At 28.7% G+C, this 22952-nt stretch overlaps 2 protein-coding genes across 2 annotated transcripts; both read left to right on the top strand.

Moving 5' to 3' along the window:
• Nucleotides 1-8817: 8817 nt before the first annotated feature.
• On the top strand, nt 8818-12344 carry LOC110625269 (beta-glucosidase 24). Its single transcript, XM_021770878.2, has 13 exons — nt 8818-9013; nt 9321-9390; nt 9625-9683; nt 9782-9857; nt 9964-10041; nt 10269-10356; nt 10477-10732; nt 10814-10929; nt 11024-11241; nt 11363-11397; nt 11494-11596; nt 11695-11803; nt 11885-12344. The coding sequence occupies exons 1-13, from the start codon at nt 8822-8824 to the stop codon at nt 12141-12143; spliced, it is 1659 nt and encodes a 552-aa protein (XP_021626570.1). The 5' UTR covers nt 8818-8821; the 3' UTR covers nt 12144-12344.
• Nucleotides 12345-19424: 7080 nt separating this feature from the next.
• On the top strand, nt 19425-22745 carry LOC110625270 (beta-glucosidase 24). Its single transcript, XM_021770879.1, has 13 exons — nt 19425-19610; nt 19798-19867; nt 19958-20016; nt 20117-20192; nt 20314-20391; nt 20560-20647; nt 20773-21028; nt 21112-21224; nt 21316-21533; nt 21632-21666; nt 21865-21967; nt 22068-22176; nt 22256-22745. Exons 1-13 carry the CDS (start codon nt 19443-19445, stop codon nt 22539-22541), a joined length of 1659 nt encoding a protein of 552 aa, XP_021626571.1. The 5' UTR covers nt 19425-19442; the 3' UTR covers nt 22542-22745.
• The last annotated feature ends 207 nt before the right edge of the window (nt 22746-22952 follow it).

Here is a 22952-nt window from a genome sequence, read left to right as displayed (position 1 = left end):
ATTGTATATATTATTAAAATTAAATGATCTATACAAAAACTGTAATACTTATAAAAAAAATAAATTAAAATATTATTGCAATATTCAAATTAAATTTATGGCATTATCTAGCCATAAAACTAAGTATACAATTTACTCTTCTTATCATTAGCAATAATTGATGTAGATTATTTTAGCCCACCATTTGTATTATTTACCGAATAAGACACGCATTACTCTTTTTATTATCAGCAATAATTGATGCAACATCATTTTAGCCCACCATTTACATTTTTTGCTAAGTAAGACTCAGAGAATAAACACGAAATCGAAAAAATGATATTTTTGCTTGATTGAAGGATAATAGAATAGCATGAAATTACAATTTAAGAAAGTGAAAATTGTATCCCATTCAACTGGAAACACAGATATCAATTTGATTGGATAAGAAAATAAAAAAGAAAGATTCCACAGATAATTTGAATCCTCGTTTGCAAAGTATGCAACTTCAAAACTACCAAAACATTGGAAACAAAACTTGCAAATAGCAGTAGACTCGAAGAAGAATGAGAAATCAAATTAAGGAGTGTGAATAGGTATGAGAGGAGACCTTCGTTGGTACGACAAGGGGTATTAGCACGTGAATTTCGACGTGGTTGCATGGCTATAGCTTGTAGCCATGCACTGGGTCGTTGGTGGTCGCGTGCACTCCAGATACTTTGTGGCTGGTCGCAATTTGAGGAGGAGACTGGACTGCTGATCGATTGTGCTTTTCTCGATGGCGCCTTATTGCTGCTGGCCTGACGACAGCTGTCGAAGGAGGCTACTGGTGCGTCTTGCTGGTAAGATGTGCTTTTCTCTTTAGGTTTATCTTGTTTGATGGATTAGCAATGGACAAAAATTCGTCGCTAATTAGTTATTTCTCCATTGCTAATCCTTCAAAAATCCATTAGAAATATCTCACTATAATATCCATCGCAAATTCATCACTGTTTCTGTTAATTTTTTTTCCGACAAACAAATTTCATCGCTAATTCCATCACAAATACTTTAATTTTTGTAGCGGTTATTTTTACCTTTGTTTTGTTGTTGTATATTTCACAGAAATTTTAATTTTTTATTTGTTTTCGTAATACTTTATTTTTTGGATTATTCCTATCTAATTTTAAATATTCATTTTCTAATTTGAATGTTTAATTTTAATTTTAGACATTTATTTTCATTCTAAATCCAACATATTATTAGAGTTTATAAAACTTTATGTTTTCATTCCAGTAATTATAACAGAGTTTATTTTGATTTTCCAATAGAATTTCATATATCCAAGAATGAGATGGACCCTCCTAAAAAACTACTCTCACTCTCGAACTCGGCACTGACCTTGGGTTGGTACTTGAAGGTGATGATAAGTTCCCGTTAGTGGCACACGAAGTACACATTAGAATTTCCCAAGAACCTCCCATTTGTAAACATGGTCAAATAGCTCAAGTATGCTTTTCCATAATTAAATTCCAAGCTTCAACGGTATAACTTGTGATAATTTTTTTGACTTAATAAGGGAATGAAATGAGAATAATTAACTCTGCTGCTTATATGATTTGTGTGATTCATGCTGTATCTCTTACAGTGAAATCATGGAGACGGCATGGAAGCTATCTTCATGATCTGATTGGGTAAGTGCAATAGAGCTTCTTGCCCGAGTCAGCCTCTCGCAAATCAAGGGCACAGCTCTTCTCCATCTACTGCCAAAAGCCTGGTCTTGGTTACTCTCGTCGAAGGCGATTCGACCTTGAAAAATGAAGAGCCTGAATGAGTAGATTACATCAGAAAAAGCTCGAGGAACCAGCCCGAGACTGCAGACGAGTTTTATGACGAAAAGGCAAATCAAGCTCGTAAGTAAAGCTGAAACTACAGTTTGGGAAGATGAGAATGATAGACCCAATTTGAGCTTTACAAGTGCTGCAACCAGTAACCCCATCACCATGGAACTGCACAGAGAAGCTTCTTGCGATAGAGTTTTTGAAGCTCAAGGAAGGGACGTGATAGTTCTGAAACCAAGTTCTGAGTTTTTTTCCTTCTCACTTACGTGGGATTATTTATAGGAGACTTTCAGTTTCGCTTCATAATTGCTTAATTGCTTAACATATAGTCTTTCATTCCATAATTTTTATTATATTTATATAATTTTTTAATTAATTTTGTATAAATATCAATATAAATTCTTAATTGATAGATTATTAACCTTAGTCTCATGAGGTGAGATCCAATTTATATTTTATTGAACTCTCCTTAGCAATGTTTTTCAAATACTGCAACTTCTTCACCTTGGAAGAGATGATGGGTTTTTGATCGATGCAAAGTGGTTCATTAGTTCTTGCAATGTCACTGTCAAGGGCAAGAGAGAGATTTTTAGCAGAGGGTTTATCTGATTTGGGCTTATTTTTAGAGCCAATTTATAATAAAAGTCAAGAGATAAACAATGGGCCTTCTTTTTCCTCGTATTTCTCAAGACTTTGTTTGGTTCTAGTTGCGGGAGAGAAACTTCCAAATCACTGCTGGACCCAAGGAAACGAAAATTTTTGTTTAAATAGGTTCAGTGAAATCCACGTATTTATATTATAAATCAATCTAAGACTCTGGTCTAATTAAATTTTTCTCTCGAACTCAAAAGACAGACCACTTGGTGTAAAGACTGAACAAGACATATATATGAGATTCTGAAGTTGGGTCACAATGGGTAGGGGAAGTTCAAATTCTGCCAAATTAGTGGATGTGGGGAGCTCTTCATCTTGCTTATGCAGATTTGTTGAATTTTATCACGTTGGTTGTTAATATTTTTTTTTTATGGAAAATTTTATTTTTAATATTCAGAAAAAAAAAATTAGTATACGAATGCACTTATAGCCCATATACAAAGAGTAGAAAATCTTAATATAAATATTTAGATGTTAAATGAAAAACCTGAAGAATCTTAAAAATAAAAAAGGCAACACAAAAATCGAAAAAAGTACAAAAAATAAAATCATCAGCAAGCTTTCAATCCCCTATTGATTTAGTAAAAAATCAATACTAATTGGCTACTGCATAATTATTATTTATGAAAAATTCACAAAATTAATGTATTTAAATATATACCCTCTATTTGAAAAATTAAGAATTTTGAAGACATTCAATTGATTTATTTCATAATAATTTTATTATTTAAATAAAAAAATTTAATTATTTTTTAACTAAAATAAATTATGTCAAACACGAAAGCAAAATATATTTTTTTTTTTAAATAAAAGAGATCAAATGATCTGTGAAGATAAGAAATGATTCAAAATCTGAATTTCACTATCTTTTGTATATATACTAGTTCATTAGATATAATTATGTATATTACCTTGTATACTCTATATGTATCTCTATACCAGAAAGATCAATATTCAACATAATTGAAATTTATTTATTCACGTTCTTATTCTCTTCATGGTATACAAAAGCCGTAGCTAATTAGTTAAACTCATTTTACAGGATTGATTCAATCCAAATCCATCTCAAATCTCTTACTTATATATATTTTTTATTTTTTTTTCTTATTCAATAATTTTCTTCGGTATTTTCATATGGATTTACTCTGTGAAGCATGCAATTATGTATCGACTCCATAGCGGCTTTAAAAAAAAATACGTCGAAATGTTTTGAATTAATAAATAATTAAGTAGAAACATGATCAAAGCAATCTTAATTAATTAATAGAAGATTATGAAAAAAAAAATTAATAAATATGTAGTTTAGCGTAAAAGCAATATGACGTATGTCAGTCTACCAATTACTAATAGTAGATACTAGATAAGCATCTCAAACTCCAGCTGTGACCTTTGATAAACTTTTTTTTTTATAAATAAATATATTATTAAAAAAAAACCAAGAAAAACTTAGTATAAAAATTAAACTGCATCCGATCATCAAAACCCCATTACATCCATTCCAAGATCTATCGTGCTAAGTGAAAAAATCTTGATAAGGGATACAATACAACAAAATCAAAATAAAATAAGAACTAACCAGATAAACCAAAAATTCAAACAAGAAAGCATTGAAAACTGATAAAGCTACAAAATCTTCATACTTGGTTATATCCTGTTTTGCTAGAAAGTCAGCTAGAGAGTTTGCTTCCCTTAAGATATGGGTTAAAACAACCAAAGACAATGATTAAAGATGAAGCAAAATATTATTAACAACTCTTGAGAACTTCCATGGAGCTGATTCTGCATTTTTCACATAGCATATAACATTTTTTGAATCTAATTTTAGAATTAATGAGTTTGTAGAGATGAAAAGCTGAGATCTAGATATTGATATTTCTACTGCTTTGTTGATAGCCAATCGTTCAGCTTCATTGGACTGCATTATCTTAATTGGATAAGAGAACATGCATTTAATATGACTTTGCAAGTTTCTTAGCATCCCACCCACTGCACTTCTGCCAGGTTTTCTAAGAGAAGATGCATCCAAGTTCCATAAAATTTGATTATGGATTTTATATTTAAATTATTATTATTATTTTAAAGATGGGAAAACTTCTAATTTTGTATTTCAATCAACATTGCATTTGTTTCTGTTAAATTTGTGAGATACCATTTCCTAATTAGAATGAGATAATCAATAGTTGAAGATTTCAACTTAGAATGGGTAGACATAGAAAATATATTAAGATTCCCATTTCCATTAACCTTATATATATTTTATAAATCTTTAAGCAATAATTTAAAATTAAATATCCAAATTAAAAAGGCAAACAAATTCGGACAACCTTTCCACATGGTCTTTTTATTTATTGTTTTCCCATACTACGTACACCAATGCAAAGCTGCTTTGCTTCTTCTATATAAGGATGTGAAGGCCTTCGTTAACATCCACCAACAAATACAGTGAAAGAAAAATTCAAAACAATGTCAAGCCCCGACGAGACTCAACTGCAGAGCAAGCAAGATGCCACAGGTGGAGTTACACAAGGTGGTGGGACCCCTGGAGAAGAGGAAGCTGTAGTGAAATGTGGTGGAAAAAGGTCTCCTGTGGTGCAGGTAATAGCTGATCTTGCAGCAGAAGAGAAAACTAATTCATACTTGTGCGTGCAGCTATACCCTGGAAAGCCCCGCTTCACTTGTGGCAACTAAGCCTCTTTGGTTACTAATTGTAATAATAATGCGCCACATATATTAAACATATATGAATAAAAGTTGGCGCAATTGTCGTGATATTTGCAGTTTATGAAATAAATGCTATGCAATGTTTTATGACGGGGGAGATGTTATATCCAAGTTATATATGTTTTGTTTGGTATTGTTTTTCTTTCTGGTATACTTGATGATAGGTTTTTTTCTTTTATAAAAAGATGTTTTATTTAAAAATAGAAAAAAAAAAATCAACTAACCGAACCATCAGACTCGATTGATCCATCTAATTTAGGATAAATCATGCTAAGAGAAAAAACTTGATACTGAAGATTAATCAACCTAGACAAACTTACAGCTGGAGATTAAGAAAAAAAAAAAACCAAAAGTCCATAAAATACGCTGAAATCAAAGGCTAAAACAAATATATAAAGACCTAACAGATTCTTGATTAATCATTGTGACATGAATGACTGGTAAAGATAAACAGGAGACTTGGTTAGCCACACAAATGAGTATGAAATCTTTCATTGAATGATCTACTAGAATCTGCTTCATCAAAAGCCAAGAATGGAAGCATCGATCCATTAGAACGATAAATTGAAACTTTTTGTTTTAAAAATAAAATTTCGATAAAATAAAATTTATTTATTATCAATTTTATAAAAATTGACACTAAAGAGTGATTTAGTATACGTATATGTTGTAGCATTTACCTTGAATTAAGATTCTTTCGAGGCATATCCATAGATTGGTCCTTCAAATTTTACATTTTGAATATGCATGTCAACTTATATACCATTAAGAAAATTTATTAAAATTATCGCCATTTTAATTTAAATTTAGTACTTGTGATCGGTGCATATAGACGTGTAATGGATTCTTTTTCCTCTTATTTCTCAAGACTTCGTGAAAGAGGCACTTCCAAATCCAGAGCTGCCATCAATTCCTTCAGCTTCAGCGTCATTACTAGGTATAAAAAGAAAATCCCAAGGTTGAAAGTGGGCAATGGCCTCTCCAAATCTTTCAAATAATCTTCTCTTCAATTAAGTTGTTTAATATTGTGGCTTTAAAGTTGAAAGATTTATGATTTAATCCCTAAATTTTAACACTAATAATAATTTAGTTTTTATATTTTAGAAATATTAAGTTTATAAATTTTGCTTCCATCATATATCTTCTGCCATCTTTTCATTAGCATTAAATTTAAATTACTACGTAATCACTGCAACAATGCAGTTAAAATTGGGATAAATAATTTTAAATTTATTTTTTTATTTGAGAAAAATTATTAATTTAAATATAATAGAATAAAAATAAAGAGCGAATTTATATTTATTTATTATTATTTATATATATAAATTTAAGCTTAAACCCCTACCCTAAAAAAAACATATAGGCAAGTCTGCAACTGAATATAAAATAATTATATAAACAGTACCCTTTTTTATTATAAATTTATCTTATGGAAATATATAAATTAATTTTAATTTATAAATTATTTTTCCTCAAATATTATCTTATCAGCTCCTCCAACAAGAAATTAATATTAATTACTTACAAAAAAAGGGATTGTTTTCAATTTTTATAATATAGTTTACATCATAATTGGAGTATTATTTACTTCTTCATCTTCTCCAGCTGATTAAACTCGATTTTCCAGGATAGATTCGATCCGATCCAATCCAGACCTCCAAATAAATTTCTCTTTATATATACATATAATATTTCTTACCATTTACTCTACAGAAATTTTCTATTCAATTTTCTCACCATGGAATTTTCTATATATAAGCATGTGAGAGTTTTCTTACCACTAACTCAATAATTTCTTTTGAATTATCACATGGATTTAGCTTGTGAAGGATGCAATATGCATCGATTCAAGAGTTAACTGGAAAATAAATAAGAATACATCGAAATATTTTCAGTTTCTTTTTATATATATATATATATAAATATTTTAAATTTATAAAAATAAACAAGAATACATCTATTTTTTTTAAAAAAAATAAATTATCTAATTAAATTTTAACTTCAAATTTTACTATATATAAGATAATAATTCTAGTACAATTAATGATATTTTTCAGTTTTAATTATTTGAGTAATATATATATCTCAAAATTACAATTTTTATGAGAAAATAGCATTATTACAATGTTAATTAATTTTTTACTACTGACTGCAGAGTTACAGGATAGTTTCTTACCACTTACTCCACAACAAATTTCTGAATTTTCACATGGATTTAACTTGTGAAGAATGCAATAATGCATCGACTCAAGAGCTGCCTTTCTCAAATTAATTATAGAATATTTATTATTATAAACAGTAAATAATATTGAAGAAAAGATTAAAAAAAATAAAAATAAAAAGAAGTAATCTAAAGAACGTACGGGACCATTTATGATTTTGAGTCCTACAATATAATTGCTTTTTTATTGTGTCTATCGCTCATTGATTACTAGAACCCAAACGTCTAAGAAACAATTTATAAATTCAATTTTGTCTGTCGGATTCCATTTGCATAGATTTTGTCATCAATTTTAAACAATGCATTACCATATGCTTATACATATTTTTTACTTAAGCCTTAATAAACTCATGCATGCATTAAGATGATTATGATTTTACATCAATGTTTCAAAAATTTTATCATATATACAATTCTCAGAATTTTTATAGACTTGAAATCATAAATTTCATTCTAATTAAATAAAAAAATACAATGTATATACTATTGCCCAGCAGTCGTATAGAGTATTTTCTTTTCTTTTAATAGAACAATCATGAACTAATTAATTAGTGGAACAAGAAAATATTTTCTTGAACATATAAACATTTATATCAGTCGATTTAGGCTTTACAAGAAAATGCCCCAACCTCTTACTTGTAAATTATCAATAGTACATATATAATATATTTTTGAAAATAACTTTAAATTAAGTAGTTTAAATTTGATTCACATATTTATTTTATTTTATTTTATGTATAACTATAAATACCGAGTTGGTCCACTCAAAATAAAATATTTCTGGTATATATTTGTATTATTCATAAAAATCAAATTCTTAATTTTAATTTAAAAAAAAAATCAAATCAGTTATCTCAATATTAATTGGATAAATTTATAAGAAAATAAATCTAAAAATTTCAAATTAAGTCTAAAAACTAAATTACAATTATTTCTAAATGAAAGTTGACAGAATTTTGCTTTGGCTTTGATACCAAGATACTCAGCTAGTATTGAGAACCACCATTTGTACTGAATCTTACTTAGAAGTGATTAATATTTATGTGGCATTGTATTGGAAGGAAATACAAATCAATCAAAAAGTTAAAATTAGTTCTAAAAAATCATCTAAAAGTTCTATCAAATTATGTTTGAAAATAATGAATCAAGTTGCATGGCACGAAGAAATAAACCTTCATAAAATTTTTTATTAAATAAAAAAAGGACAAGTCGGGCAACACTTAAAAAAAAAAAAAAAAGGAGTAGGGCAACCATGGAAGAGATATCGAGGAATCTTACTTTGGCTTATTTTAATGATAATTGACACAGTAATCATGCATGCATTTCATCACGAGGACAAAATTTAGAGTTCCATGCCTTTGCATGAACTTCTATATAAAGGGGGCATTGCCAAGAAGTGAAAATCACACAAGCCCTTGAAATCTTAATGCCATTAGTTATGGCTTTGGCTACTAAACACTCTCTTCTGCTGTTTGGGATTCTCGTCTTTGTCATAAGCCCGTTGGCTCATACTAAGCCAGCAATGGCAGATGATGATGACGCTGTTGTCCCTGCAAATTTTAGCCGTAGTTATTTTCCAGATGGTTTTATTTTTGGAACTGCTACTTCTTCTTACCAGGTATAAACCTGTATTCTAGGATTGTAGCATTTTAGTGGTCTCATCTGCAATATCTCTTTTTTCACTCTCATTTTAGAGTGAAAGTTCTTCAACTTTCATATTTTATGTAATTTTGCCAAGCCTTTTCAATTAGCTTGTTGTACTCGGATTTAGTTTTTATAAGGGCTTGAGTTGGAATTTCAATCAATTATATCAAACGAAAAAAAGAATATCTAAAAAGATTGAAGAAAAACTACTTAAGATTTAGTTTTTAGTGTTAATTTTTAACAATCTATTGTCTAATTTTTCGCTACTTTGTGGCATTCAGATCGAAGGTGCAGCAAACATATCGGGCAGGGGACCTAGTGTTTGGGATATATTTACCCATGAGACTCCAGGTATATATCTTTATAATATGTAAAGAAAAAAAATTAATTGGATGCTCATAAAATTAATGCTCATTCTCTCACATACTTAGAGGATTCACCATCCATATTCTAAGAAATAAATAAACATTTTTGTGAGTATGAAGTGTATTAGTTGTTACTGCACTCAAAACATCTTATACCTTATCATGTTCATATATGTATGTGTTGATGCAAAATGTTACTTGTTTCTATATAATCTTGCAGAGAGGATAAGAGATGGCAGCAATGGAGATGTTGCAGTTGATTTCTATCATCGCTTTCAAGTAAAATAGTTAAAATTTTTTAATTTTTATTTTTTTTCTTTAAAATCTTTATTTTTGAATAATAAACTTAAATAAGTTTCATAAAATTGATATTACAGACTGATATAAAAAATGTGAAAGAAATGGGTTTTGATGCTTTCAGACTATCCATTTCGTGGTCTAGAGTTATACCCAGTAAGTATTTATCATTATTTTAAATTTATAAACTTGTGGTTGCCTCATTTTTCTCCATTACACTAATAAATTTTAATTTTTTTTCTTTTAAATTTTGAATATCTAGGTGGAAGGAGACGTGAAGGAGTGAATGAGGAAGGGATTGCATTCTACACAAAAGTGATCCAAGAAATTATAGCAAATGGTGATATTTTAATAAAAAATAAATCTAACTATTAAAATTTTCTTTCAACATAGTAAAATTGAAGGATTGTAAGCAACCTGCAACTAATTAAGTAGCCAAGAACGATATTGCCTTTCAATTCCTTAATTTTTTTTAAAAAACTAAATTACTTTCATCTTCAAGCTAACTCCTAAATGAAGTTAGAAAACTAAACTAAAACAGCTGACATATTTTGTTATAAAATGCAGGGCTAAAACCTTTTGTCACAATTTTTCATTGGGATACTCCTCAAGCTTTAGAGGATAAGTATGATGGATTTTTAAGTCGTAATATTGTGTAAGTATAGAACTTTATATTACATTTTCAAAATTATTAATGGTTCAAAATTCCATATCAATTTCTTTTGTATTTGTATCTAATTAAAAAAAATTTATTCACTGTTTACATAAAATATAGGGATGATTATCGTGATTATGCGGATCTTCTGTTTGAAAGATTCGGTAGACATGTGCGATATTGGATGACTTTCAATGAACCATGGGCTCTTAGTGGATTTGCCTATGATGATGGAGTTTTTGCTCCCGGACGATGCTCACATTTTGTGAATTCTCAATGTAGTGCTGGAAATTCAGCCACTGAACCTTATATAGTTGCACATAATCTACTCCTTGCTCATGCTGCAGCTGTACAAGTATATAGAGAGAAATATAAGGTATATATGCAAGTGTGTATAATTAGTTACTTTGTTTTTTTTTTCTCTAGAATATGTATTCAATTTACATTGATTGTGCAGAAAACTCAAGGAGGGGAGATTGGGATAACTCTTTTTACCTTTTGGTTTGAACCACTCTCTAATAGAACCGTTGATATCGAAGCGTCTAAAACAGCTCTTGATTTCATGTTTGGATTGTAAGTTTTATTGTACATATTAAGCTAGCAACTAATTCTTATTATGCATAAAAATATTTAAATAATATATACATTTTTATGTAATATTTTCTAGGTGGATGGATCCTTTAACCTATGGTCGATATCCAAGAAGAGTTCGAGATTTAGTTGGAGATAGATTACCCAAATTTACTGACAAAGAAGCCGATTTGCTTAGAGGATCATATGATTTTCTTGGGATACAATATTACACCGCATATTATGCAAAACCCAATTATACAGTCCCTCAAGAAAAACTTAGATATAAAACTGATAGTGGTGTTAATGTAACTGGTAAGTTGTTATACAATATGCGTGTATATATATATATATGTGTATATATATATATATATGTGTAATATATAATTCATCTTTTAATAAGTAAATAAAATCATGGTTTTTTCTATTTTTTCAGAATATGACTATGACGGTAATCTCATTGGTCCACAGGTTAGTATATGGAAAAATAGATTGTGCATGAATCAAATAAAGAAATAATTATATAATTATGGACAATATTTTTAATATAAAAATTATAATTTGCAGGCTTACTCACCATGGTTTTTCATTTTTCCAAAAGGCATTAGAAATCTTTTGAATTATACTAAAGATACATACAACAATCCAGTAATTTATATTACTGAGAACGGTTAGTAGTTATATTTTTTTTTTTTTGGTGTAGAAATGCTAGCTAAATGATTAAAGTTGCATGGGTCTAATCTATTTAAAATTTTCATATCTAACTAGGGATCGACAATTTTAATAATGAAACCCAACCCATTGAGGATGCGCTTAAGGATCAATTTAGAATAGACTATTATAAACAGCACATGTGGAAGGCATTGGGATCCCTCAAGTGAGTAAAATCTTCAAACTACTCATATAGAGTTTTCTATAATTCTTGAATAATTTTCCTAACAATAGTTGGTTTTGGCAGGAATTACGCTGTTAATGTCAAAGGTTATTTTGCATGGTCATATTTGGATAATTTTGAATGGAATATTGGTTATACTTCAAGATTTGGTTTATACTACGTAGACTACAAGAATAACTTGACAAGATACCCCAAGGATTCAGCAAAATGGTTCAAACAATTTCTGCATAATGATTTCACTAACAGGTCACTGCCTTTGGACAAGATCACCGAGGTTACTTCAAAGAAACCAAGGAAGTTTGGCAAATTCTACATAATGTGAAGGTGTCATATCTATATGCGTAGCTTTTGTGTTTTCTTGCAGTAAAATAAAATCACTGAACTACTGCTCAGCTCCAGTGATCAGCCTGTGTTGTAACAAATGCTTGGTGTGGAGTTCCTCTGGTAGAATTCCAAGCAAGCCTTATTGTGTTGCTATTCTATCTTGGAAATAAAAGCTATTATCCTTTTGAGTTGTGTTTTATTTTTATTTTTTTTTCCTTTTAGTATTTATGGTTAATTATGCCATTTTTTAGAATTTATTGATTCGCTAATTCTACTGTTTTAAAAATTAATGATTAAAAAATAATGATAATTATCATCCTTTAAAATAACCTTGGACACGTAGTCCAAAGCTCAGGAAAAGCCAAAATGAGCCCAGCACTGGTCAACTACTAATAACATGAAGACAACGTACTTATTTTTTGGAATAGAATATTATTTAAAATTTGATGATTTTTCTTTTCTGAATTAAATAATAAAAAAATTCACAAGCGGTTTTTGATAAGATGCATTAATAGCTGAAATAAATACATCCCATTTCCTTCTGTTCCTCTCTCGGCCTGGCACCAGTAGCTATCTTCATGCCGGCGTTATTAGTCGTCCCTACCTCGGACAGTCCCGAGTTTCCCACCACCATCAGAACCGCCGCAATCTAATGTGGGAAATTGTCAGTCGCAGAAAATTTCCCTGGAGTTGGGAACTCTGAAGATCAGAGGTTTTCAGCTCTGGACTTGGTAATTTACAAGTTTCTCGTCTTATTCTAATTGTAGTTTTAGCTTTCAGTCTTCTTCTTTTTCATTTTTTTTTTGGCTAATTCAAGAGCGGTTATTTAATTATTCAACTGGGTAACTAATGATTTTTTAGTTTACAATTTGGGATCCTAATTCTAGTGAAACTAAAGAAGACAACTTAGTGAACTTCCAGTGATGTCCCACTTTTTGAGTTGCATCATATAATCAGTGAGATCACAAAAAGATCACCCAGAAAATAAAAAGAAACATATATACATATATGGTTTATTGAAATTGGTGGCTTATTTTTGCACTCTATTAATCACTTGCGCTTCAAAACTTGTAAGTATTGATTTAGGAAATGCTATAGAATCCAATCCATTTGGAATATGTTAACCAATTATTTTATGTGAGTGTTTAATAGATATTCTATCCATTTGCATCCTTGTTTGATTGTTTCTTTCCTCCTGTTCTGTTGTTTCTTTCCTCCTTCAATGGTGCTTTTGCGGTATAATTCTTTTTTTTTTTTTTTTTGTTAAATATTTGGTGGCTAGTCATCGAAAATTTTTTAAATATGACTTGTTAATCCATCCAATAGATAATAGGTTTTTTGCAGTGTAATTCATGTTAGGATACAGAGCATACCATTATCTTTGTTCCTTACTGATAATTCTCTACATCTTGCAAATGTATTATTCATTTTTTTTTTGTTTCTCGTTGGTTGTTTTTGGCTTGTATTCTCGTAAGTTTTAATTTGGACTGGACCCTGCTTTTTCTTTGTGTAGGTTTGTTTTTAAATTTTATTACTTAACATTCTTCCAGAGTTAGGGTTTTGTATATCGAAGTTAGATGGATGCAGCATGAAAATTTTTATTTGGACTTGACCCAATATAATTTTAAAATATATCTAAGTAATTTTTTTCTCGTATGTCAAAATTTTATATACTATCAAATTAGATACTCGGACAATTTTATTCAAATTATTAGATAATGAGTTCCACATTCATTTCATTATTATAAATTGTTAAGTTATATTCATTGTATTATAGACTAAAACCCAGATCCTGGGTTCAACTCCAACCCCCTCCCTTCCCTCCTGATAAAAAAAAAAGATCAACAATACACTATGTTTGTTTTTTCTCATGCACTTTGATCATAAATTTAACTTGTAAAAATAAGGAAAAAAAACTTGATTAACTTTCTGATTTAGAGACGTCCAACGTAGATCTTATCTTCAAATATTAATTAATAATATATCTGTTAAAAAAATGATAATTAGCAAGATCAGAATCTCTGGTGAAAAGATAGTCCATTAATGAAATCGTGTCTAGAACGTTGTTGATAAGCTCATTATTGTCAGAAATATACTAAATTAGTTGTCCATGTATCGCAGATGAGTGATTGTCTTTTGAGAGTTTATATTTTTTTTATTTATTTTTTTAAGCCAAAGTCTTTGAAAGCAATTAATATTTCTTGCATAAAAAGGGATTGCTTTCAATTTCTATTACCATATAGCTTAGACCATATCTGGAGTGTTCTTTACTTCTTCATCTTGTGCAGCTAACTAAACTCGTTTTTCTATGGAATTTCATCCCCTACTCAGAAATATTCTATTCAATTTTCTCACCATCAATTTAGCTGATCTTATATATCTATATGAGAGAGTTTTCTTACCACTTACTCCATATAGTTTTATTTTAAAATGTCACATGGATTTTGCTTGTGAAGAATGCAATTGAAGTTTTTCTTTTTCTTTTTTTTTTCGAAATAGATCGAATCCAGATCTTCCAAAATTTCCTTTTTTTTTATATACATCCTTTACATGTTTAATTTCTTGCAACTTACCCACCATGAATTTAGCCGATCATAGAAACAGTTTCATTTATGTTTCTTACCACTAATTCAACAATTTTTCTTTGGTATTCTCACATGGATTTAGCTTGTGAAGGTTGCTATTATGCATCGACTCAAGAGCTAACTGAAAAATAAAGAATGAAAGTGATAATATTTTAAATTTTCATTTTAATGCGTGTGAACTTGAATAGCTTGAAATGAAAGAGAAATTTTTAATTAATAGTTTGATATGCTTAAATCTCAATTTGTAAAAGATTATACATTTATTATTTAATTTTCTTATCTTAGCTGATCATATACATACATGCACATGTGATAATTTTCTTTTTATGGTTTTCGCCGATCGTATATGTCTTTATGTGATAGTTCGTTTACCACTTACTCCATAGTAATTTTATTTTTCAAATGTCATATAGATTTAACCGGTAAATAATGCAATTAAGGAGAATTCTTAATTATTGGCATCAAAGTAGCTAACGCAAAAAAAAAAAAAAGCAATTTAATAATTAATATTTTAAATTATTAAAAATAATTAATAAATTATTTTATTGAATTTTTTTTTATAGTTCTATGGCTAAATTTAATTGTTATTTTTTTTTATTTTTATCTAGATGGAATCCAAACACCTAAATTTTTAATTTTAATATATATTAATTGTACATTTAATTTCTTATCACTTGTTCTTAAAGCATTTTCTTCTCAATTTTCTCGCCATGAATTTAGCTGATGATATGCGTTGATTCAAGAGCTATTTGTGTGATAGTTTCATTTACATTTTTACCACTAACTCAACAATTTTCTTAAATTATCTTATGGATTTCCGTTGTGCAGAATGCAATTATGCATGGACTGAAGAGCTAGCTTGCTTTAAAAGAATGAAGACTATGTCGACATTGTTTACAGCAATTTATATTAAATAATTAAGCAGAAATTATTATATATGTTTCTTTTTAATGTGAAATGTGAGAGAATAACTTAGAACTGAAACCGTCGTACTCCAGCTTTGACCATGAATTTAGCTGATCGTTTATATCCATGTGTGACAGTTTTCTTACCACTTACTCCATTGTAATTTTATTCTTGAAAATTCACATGGATTGAGCTTGTAAAAAATGTTATTAAACTTGGTTTTTTTTCTGTGAAATAGATCGAATCTAGATCTTCTAAAATTTTCCTTAAATATATATATATTTGTTACATGTTTAATTTCTTGCAACTTACTCTTCAAGCATTTTCTTTTCAATTTTCTCACCATGGATTCAACTAATCCTGGAATATATATATTTCTTTTGCATTATCACATGGATTTAGCTTGTGAAGAATGCAATTAAGCATTGACTCAAATGCTAGCTTGCTTCAAAAGAATGAAGATTACGTCGAAATTTTGTGTTTTTAAATATTTATTTTCATACACATTGTTTACAGCAGATGTTATTATATATGTTTTTTTTTTTTTTTTTTTTTAATATGAAATCTGAGAGAATCACTTAGAACTGAAAATATGTAGCTTGGAATAGAAGTAATATAACATATATGCATTCTAACAACAGTAGATAAGCATCTGCACTCCAGCTTTGACCATGATAATGGAAAATTATCCTAAGATCTGATCATATCCTCAAACCATTACATGTCATGGGTAGGCGATGTGTGGATTTTAAAAAATAATAATAATATAAAAAATTTACCACACTTTCCTATATTGTAGTTTAATTTTATTTTTGAAAAATGTTAAATATTTTAAAATATTTAATTCATTTAAAAGTTTATCAAAAAATTTTACGTAGATTGGGGTCCGGAACCTTTTACATTTCTTGATGGACATGGCCTCGATTCAATAATATCATCAAAACATTTTGAAACGAAAATTTATCATGTCACAACAACTCCTCATTGTATGTCAAATTGGAATTATTGAAACTAAAGCTACAATCCTGGAACAAGGATGTATTTGGTTTTGCAGGTTCTAATCTTACTAAGATTAATCAGGTGGCAACTTCTTGGATAAGCAACTTAGATGAATGTCCTTGCAGTTTATCTTATTTTGCAAATCTCATTAGCTCATGCCTTTGCATGATTCCATATATTGTTTTCTGTTATACTCTAAGAAGTGGAAATTCAATAGCTGATGCTCTTTCTAAGCAAGGTTTTAGCATATCTCAAGACTTTATTCCCTTTTTCTAGTTTCTCTTTGCTGTAAGAATTGGATGCTTGTTTTGGATGTTACGTTAGTTTTTTGAATTCTAAAGTCTTAGTTACCCAGTTACAGGATCCTTTTGATTTTTCTACTACTTTGATGTACTAAATTTGATATGTATCTGATCTTGTTAATCTGTTTTGATGTATTCTTTTATTTTAAAGATGATAAAATATCATTAAAGAAAAAATAGACTGAAATAAATATTTATATCATGAATTTGATGGGTGTGGTATTTTCTCTTTAAAAAGACATTAAATTTTAATATTTTCCAGATAGAGCTCCTAAAAGATGTTGGAGTTGAATAGTAATCTATCTCCACTAAGCGGAGAATGCTTCCATTGAAGAGTCCACTCAAATGTTTGTCAATATGATTAAGCCCTGCAAATTTAAATAATTAAATAATAATAATAATAATGATAAATGATTAATTAGACTCCGTGAGGAGTTTTAATTAATATCGTTTGATTAAAATAATATAAGAGAAAAGATAAAACGATATAAGAGAAAAGATAGATTGAAAGATGAACAATGTTATTAAATTTTTCAAACATTGTAAATTGAATTTCTAATAGTTAAAGGGGACTATTTATAATAAAAATAAAACTATAGTATTTAAAATTATAAAAATATTTAAATTATAAAAAAATAATTAAAATGCAAAATTAATCGTTAAACGTTGAAATTTTCATATTCAACTTTGTAATTAGATTTGCGGCTCTCGTCACACTTTTGAAAGTCGTGCATCTCGAAATTTTATTTTTAAAAAGTCATTATGGATCTCTATTAGATATCGGCAGTAAAAGTTAAGTTTAGTTTAAATCTATCTTAAAATTTAAGACTAATTGTTTCATGTCAAAAAAATCTATTTTTATAAAATGATGAGTATTATATAATAGATATAATGTAAAACGGCAATAATAAATGAAAAATGTAAACTTATTTTTGCATAACATAAGGGTTAAAATTAATTAAAAAAAGAAAAGAAAAGAAAAGGAGTTATTTAAAGAACGGGACCACTACCCATTTAATTATGATTTTGAATCCAACAATACTATTGCTTCATTAATGCATCTATCGCTCATTAATTACTATATCAAAACGTCTAAGCAACAATTCATAACTTCAATTTTGTCTGTCGGTTTCCTTTTGCATCGATTTTATCATTTACTTTATAATGTTGCCTTCCTTTTGCATCTGAGTTAGTCATTCGGTGGGAAGCATGCACCACTGCAAATCTTTTTACGAGTTGGATTTGAAAATCATCAAACTTTAACATTTCATCTAACCATTCCATACTATAGAATGAGAAAAGAAAGATCCTCACAACAAAATGCCAAACATTTATTTTTTGGAATTAAATAACTTAAAAATAGTTGAAATTAAGATAGATTTATCCAATCTTATTTTATCCTAAGATATACTCATAATTTTTCAAATTGACCTTAAAGTTTAAATCACGACTAAACAAATTATTTAAAGTTGAATTAAATTAAATTTATTTCTAAATAGAGTTGATGGCTTTGATGAAGTATTTTAATTATCCGGTGAAAGGTTAAGTTTTCCTACATTTATGAATATATGAGAAATTAAGTGATAATTTCATTGGGGTTTTTTATTAACTACTGATTTTTAGAGTTTTAATTATATTTAAGCCTTTAATAAACATAGAATTCAGAAAATAAATTGTCAAAATTTAGAAATAATTAATAACTCAGACTTATATATATAATATATATACACTAGAATTAATTTTTAAAAATATTTAATTTTTGATACCATATTAAATCAAACTCAAAAGAATATTTTCAATTTCAAATCGATGTAGAATTCAACGGATATTTATAGATTTCGTAATATTTATAGATTTTGAATTAAAATGAAAGTATAATTATGTCTATTATATTTATAGACATAGTAATTATTTTTATTTTTTTTTATAAGCAAGGAGAAATTTTATTAATAATTAGAAAGGGTTGAACAAGGAAGCACTCACATAACACCTGAGCCAAACGCGAACCAAAAGATTTGCAGCTAAAATATTTGTCTTAATCAATTGAGTTAATGATCAGTTGATTTGGCCTATATTAAAACAACAAACTTTTATAGATTTGGCTAGTTCAGCTTTCCAAGCTCTTACTTGCAAGTTATTAATATTTATATGGTATTATTACTATTGGAAAGAAATAAACATCTAAGTTAAAATTTGTAGTTCTTATAAAAATTATCTAAATTTCAATCAAGTTATGTTTAAAACTGTATTTGATTCTATAAAAAAAAAAAAAAAAAAAAGTTGCATGTTACGATGAAGCTTTTTATTAAATAAAAAAAGAACAAATAGGGCAAACATGGAAGAGATATAGAGGAATCTTGCTTAGGCTTATTTTAATGCAGCTATCGATATTAGACACAGAAGCCATGCATGCAGTTCCATGCCTTTGCATGAACTTCTATATAAAGCCGGCGTTGCGAAGAAGTGAAAACCACACAAGCACTTGAAGTCATACTACCATAAATTATGGCTATGGCTACTAAACACTCTCTTCTGCTGTTAGGGATTCTCATCTTCTTCAAAAGCTTGTCGGCTCTTACTAAGCCAGCAATGGCAGATGACATCCCTGCAGACTTTAGTCGCAGGTATTTTGGAGATAATTTCATTTTTGGAACAGCAACTTCTGCTTACCAGGTATATATATACATATGTATGAACCTTTATTCTGGGATTATAGTAACTTACTTCAATCTTCATGTTTTTTTTTTCAAGTTTTCCTGTGGTACCTAGATTTATTTTCTTTTCATGGTCTTCCATTAAAGATTCCAACTCTTTCTTCACTAGCTATTGTTTAACCGATATGTTGTTTGTTGGCATTCAGATCGAAGGCGAAGCAAATAAGTCAGGTAGAGGACCTAGTGTTTGGGATATATTTGCCCATGAGAGTCCAGGTATTTGTGTGTATGAGTAAATTTAATTTTTAATTAAAAATATAATATTTATGTGTGCAAAATTTTAATAATTTCCATATACTCTTGTAGATAGAATATTGGATGGCAGCAATGGAGATGTTGCTGTTGATTTCTACCATCGTTTTAGAGTATAATAGTCAAAACTATCTCTTTTTTTCTTTTGTTTAAATCTTATTAATGTACCATTAATAATAAAATTAAACATGATTTGTGAAAATGATGTTGCAGGAAGATATTCTAAACGTGAAAAATATGGGTTTTAAAGCTTTCAGGATGTCCATTTCATGGCCTAGAGTTATACCCAGTATGTTTTTAACTTTTAAATACACATGCAATTCTATTGACAGATAAATTTTGCTACACTATATATTAATAATTTTATATATTTCTCATTTTCTAAAACTTTTTAAATTTTAAATAATCAGGTGGAAGAAGACGCGAAGGAATAAATGAGAAAGGAATTCAATTTTACAGTAATGTCATCGATACAATTATAGCAAATGGTAATAGTTATCCCTTTTTTCTCATTTAAAAAATATAAAATAGTGAATATTGTCTCCTAGTTCCTTAATTATTTTTAAGATGATGAAAATAAACTTTATGTTCTAGCTAATCACTTGATGAATTAAAATTTACACCAAACTTCTGTTTTATTTTTTTGCAAAATTAAGGATTGGAGCCTTTTGTTACTATTTTTCACTGGGATACTCCACAAGCTTTGGAGGATAAGTATGGTGGTTTTCTAAATCGTAGTATTGTGTAAGTATATATACAACTTTCACTTTGTATTTACAGAAAAAAAAATAATATCAAGTTTTTGTTTAAGAATAATATTCTTGTATATACCTAATAAAACATTTATTATTTAATTGTATAAAACATAGGGATGATTACCGTGATTATGCGGATCTTTTATTTGAGAGATTTGGTGGACGAGTGAAATTTTGGATGACATTCAATGAACCGTGGGCTCTTAGTGGATTTGCTTACGATGATGGAGTTTTTGCCCCTGGTCGATGCTCAGCTTGGGTGAATCGTAAATGTGATGTTGGAAATTCATCCACTGAACCTTATATAGTTGCCCATCATTTACTTCTCGCCCATGCTGCAGCTGTACAAATATATAGAGAAAAATACCAAGTATGTATACATTATAATAAATTAATTTTTCTCAAGTAGAGATATATGTATAATTGAGTTTGTAAAACATATTGCCTATGCAGACAGGAGATCGTAAAATCGGGATAACTCTCTTTACCTTTTGGTTTGAACCTCTCTCTAATAGATCAATTGACATTGAAGCATCCAGAACCGCTCTTGATTTCATGTTTGGATTGTGAGTATTTTACAAATTAAACTACTACAACCAAGTCTTTATTACATATACAAATCTTTAAATAATGTACCCATGTTTTCATATTTTGTAGGTGGATGGAACCTTTAACCCGCGGACAATACCCAGCTAGTGTTCAACGATTAGTTGGAGATAGATTACTGTCATTTAATGCCACAGAAAGTGCATTACTTACAAAATCATATGACTTTATTGGGTTACAATACTACACTGCATATTATGCAAATCCAAATATTGTCATTGATCCAAATTTTATCAGATACAAAACTGATAGCCACGTCAATGTAACTCGTAAGTTCATCTACAAGTATAATATGCTAGAATATTTTATATATAATTATATCCTTTGTTGGAAATTTTGATAACATTTTCTTATGCTTGTTTTGCAGCTTATGATTATGATGGTAATCTTATTGGCCCTCAGGTTAGTAGAGTAAAGAGTGAATTATAAATAAGAAAAAGATAACAGAAAGAAAAATTATATATTTATAAATAGTATCAATAATATAAAATTTTGGCCTCAGATTAGTCGCAAAGAGTGAATTATAAATAATAAAAAGATAATAGAAAGAAAATTATATATTTATAAATAGTATCAATAATACAAAATGAAAATTTGCAGGCCTATTCACCATGGTTTTATATTTTTCCAAAAGGAATTCGGAGTCTTTTAAAATATACTAAAGATACATATGATGATCCAGAAATTTATGTCACTGAGAATGGTAAGTAATCTATGTCTTTATCTTATATGAAGTTTAGCTAGTTAATTATAACTACTCTTTGTATAATTTTTTTTATATAATTTTTACATCTGAAAATTAGGTGTTGATAATGGAAATAATGAAACTCAACCCATCGAAGAAGCGGTTCAAGATGGATTCAGAATAGATTATTATCGGAATCACACATGGAATGTGCTAAAAGCGATCGAGTGAGTATAATCTTTGATGTACTAATATACAAGTTTTCTACTATCCTTAATTAATTTTGCTAATTGTTGGTTTTGACAGGGAAGATAGAGTTAATGTCAAAGGTTACTTTGCATGGTCATACTTAGACAACTTTGAATGGAATATTGGTTATACTTCAAGATTTGGTTTATATTATGTTGACTACACAAATAATCTAACAAGAACCGCCAAGGATTCGGCTATTTGGTTCTGCAAATTCCTTAATTATACAAATTCAGAGCCATGTAGGAACCTACGTCCAGAAAATATCAACCAGGTTACTTTAAACAAGATCATCGAGGTTGCTTCAAGGAAATTAAGGAAGCTTGGCAAATTCTATATATAATGCGAAGGTGTCATATCGATTAGTGCAACTTGTGAGTTTCTTGAAGTTAAATAATGTCATTGGACCACTGCTTAGCTCCAGTGACCTTGCTTGTGTTGTAATAAATTTGTTGGCAATGCAGTTTCTCTTGCGGGAATTCCATGCATGCCTTACTTTACTGCTATTCTGTGTTTGAAATAAATGCTCTTATCCTTTGAGCTTAAATTAATGTTCTTTCTTTATTATAATTAAATGTATTATTGGTGATAAAACTAATTATTTTTTTAAAATAATTTTAAAAGTGTATTCATATATATATATTATTGATTAATTAAATATGATGAGAGACATTTTAATAATTAAGATACACCAAAAGTATTAATTTTTTATACATATTTTAAGTTGATATGAAAAATTATATGATAGAATATA

Source organism: Manihot esculenta, chromosome 10 (genome assembly GCF_001659605.2).
Source record: "Manihot esculenta cultivar AM560-2 chromosome 10, M.esculenta_v8, whole genome shotgun sequence".
NCBI classification, from domain to species: Eukaryota; Viridiplantae; Streptophyta; class Magnoliopsida; order Malpighiales; family Euphorbiaceae; genus Manihot; species Manihot esculenta.
The sequence above is the reverse complement of the archived record's forward strand: the minus strand, read 5'-3'. Positions and strand labels throughout refer to the sequence as shown.